This window comes from Parus major, chromosome 21 (assembly GCF_001522545.3).
Source record: "Parus major isolate Abel chromosome 21, Parus_major1.1, whole genome shotgun sequence".
Taxonomy (NCBI): domain Eukaryota; kingdom Metazoa; phylum Chordata; class Aves; order Passeriformes; family Paridae; genus Parus; species Parus major.
This window is the reverse complement of record NC_031789.1, coordinates 1,684,653-1,685,883: the sequence shown is the minus strand read 5'-3', so window position 1 is coordinate 1,685,883 and position 1,231 is coordinate 1,684,653. Positions and strand designations below refer to the sequence as shown.

The 1,231-nt window shown below is 57.4% G+C and overlaps 1 protein-coding gene across 5 annotated transcripts in view; it reads left to right on the top strand.

Annotated features, from left to right (window-relative positions):
* Window positions 1–1,231, top strand: part of EPHB2 (EPH receptor B2) — a 133,746-nt gene that overhangs the window by 82,291 nt on the left and 50,224 nt on the right. For all 5 annotated transcript variants that reach the window (XM_015648426.3, XM_015648423.3, XM_015648425.3 and 2 more), the window contains exons 4-5: window positions 61–216; window positions 839–1,174. In XM_015648426.3, the coding sequence (XP_015503912.1) occupies window positions 61–216; window positions 839–1,174 (492 nt within the window). The remainder of the gene's footprint in view (window positions 1–60; window positions 217–838; window positions 1,175–1,231) is intronic.

The window sequence follows — 1,231 nt, the reverse complement described above, 5'->3', positions numbered from 1 at the left end:
TTGAGCAGCTGCTCCTTCTCTGCCTTCTCACTGCTCACCATTGCTCTCCTTCTCTTGCAGGCTGCCCCTCGGGAACATTCAAGGCCAGCCAGGGGGATGAGGGGTGTGTCCACTGCCCCATCAACAGCCGGACAACCTCGGAAGGGGCCACGAACTGCGTGTGCCGGAATGGATATTACCGGGCAGACGCCGACCCTGTGGACATGCCATGCACCAGTGAGTGGCTCTGGGCACCTGGGAGGGGACCACGTGCTGGGGACAGGGGGTGATCCTCAGCCAAAGCACCAAGGGATGCTTGGCAGAGCTGTCCCAGTGGGGTTTTGGGGGGGCACTACACAAACTAAGTGGTAAATTTTGTCAGGGCTGTCACACAATTGAATGAGCCTGGGCTAGGAGGACTGGTTTCATTCCCATTCTTGCTTGTGGATGTCCTCACACCTAGATGAGCTCCCAGCTCAGAGTGCTGCCTGGGGATGGGGAGGAGGGGGAATTCAGCCATGGACATGATTTTCTGAACCTGAGAGAAATTCAGATTGTTCCCAAGGGAAAGTCTTTGGGAACTTTTTCTTCTCTTAAGGACTGTTGTGTAAATAAGTTTTTACTTTCCCAAAAACAAGACACTGACGTTCTGACAGTGTTTTTCTCTTGTCCCACCAATGAGATGACGGAGGTGTTGTTCCTTCTACCAACCTTATAAAAAGGGTTGAAAACCCCAAAATAAAGGCTTTTTGCCTCCTGAAAACCTCTGGCTGCTTGTGATGTTCAGAACCCTCGCTTTATACTTTGCGTGTAGCGATAACACAGCCGTCTCACACCTTGCCATCCATTCCCTCTCCAGCCATCCCATCGGCTCCCCAGGCCGTGATCTCCAGCGTGAACGAGACCTCTCTGATGCTGGAGTGGAGCCCCCCGCGGGACTCGGGGGGCCGGGAGGACCTGGTGTACAACATCATCTGCAAGAGCTGCGGGGCAGGCCGCGGGGCCTGCACGCGCTGCGGGGACAACGTGCAGTTCGCCCCGCGCCAGCTGGGCCTCACCGAGCCCCGCATCTACATCAGCGACCTGCTGGCACACACCCAGTACACCTTCGAGATCCAGGCCGTCAACGGCGTCACCGACCAGAGCCCCTTCTCCCCGCAGTTCGCCTCGGTCAACATCACCACCAACCAGGCCGGTAAGGGCTGGCAGCGGGCGGGGTGGCTGTGGGCCTGAGGGTGGCTGTGGGCCCGAG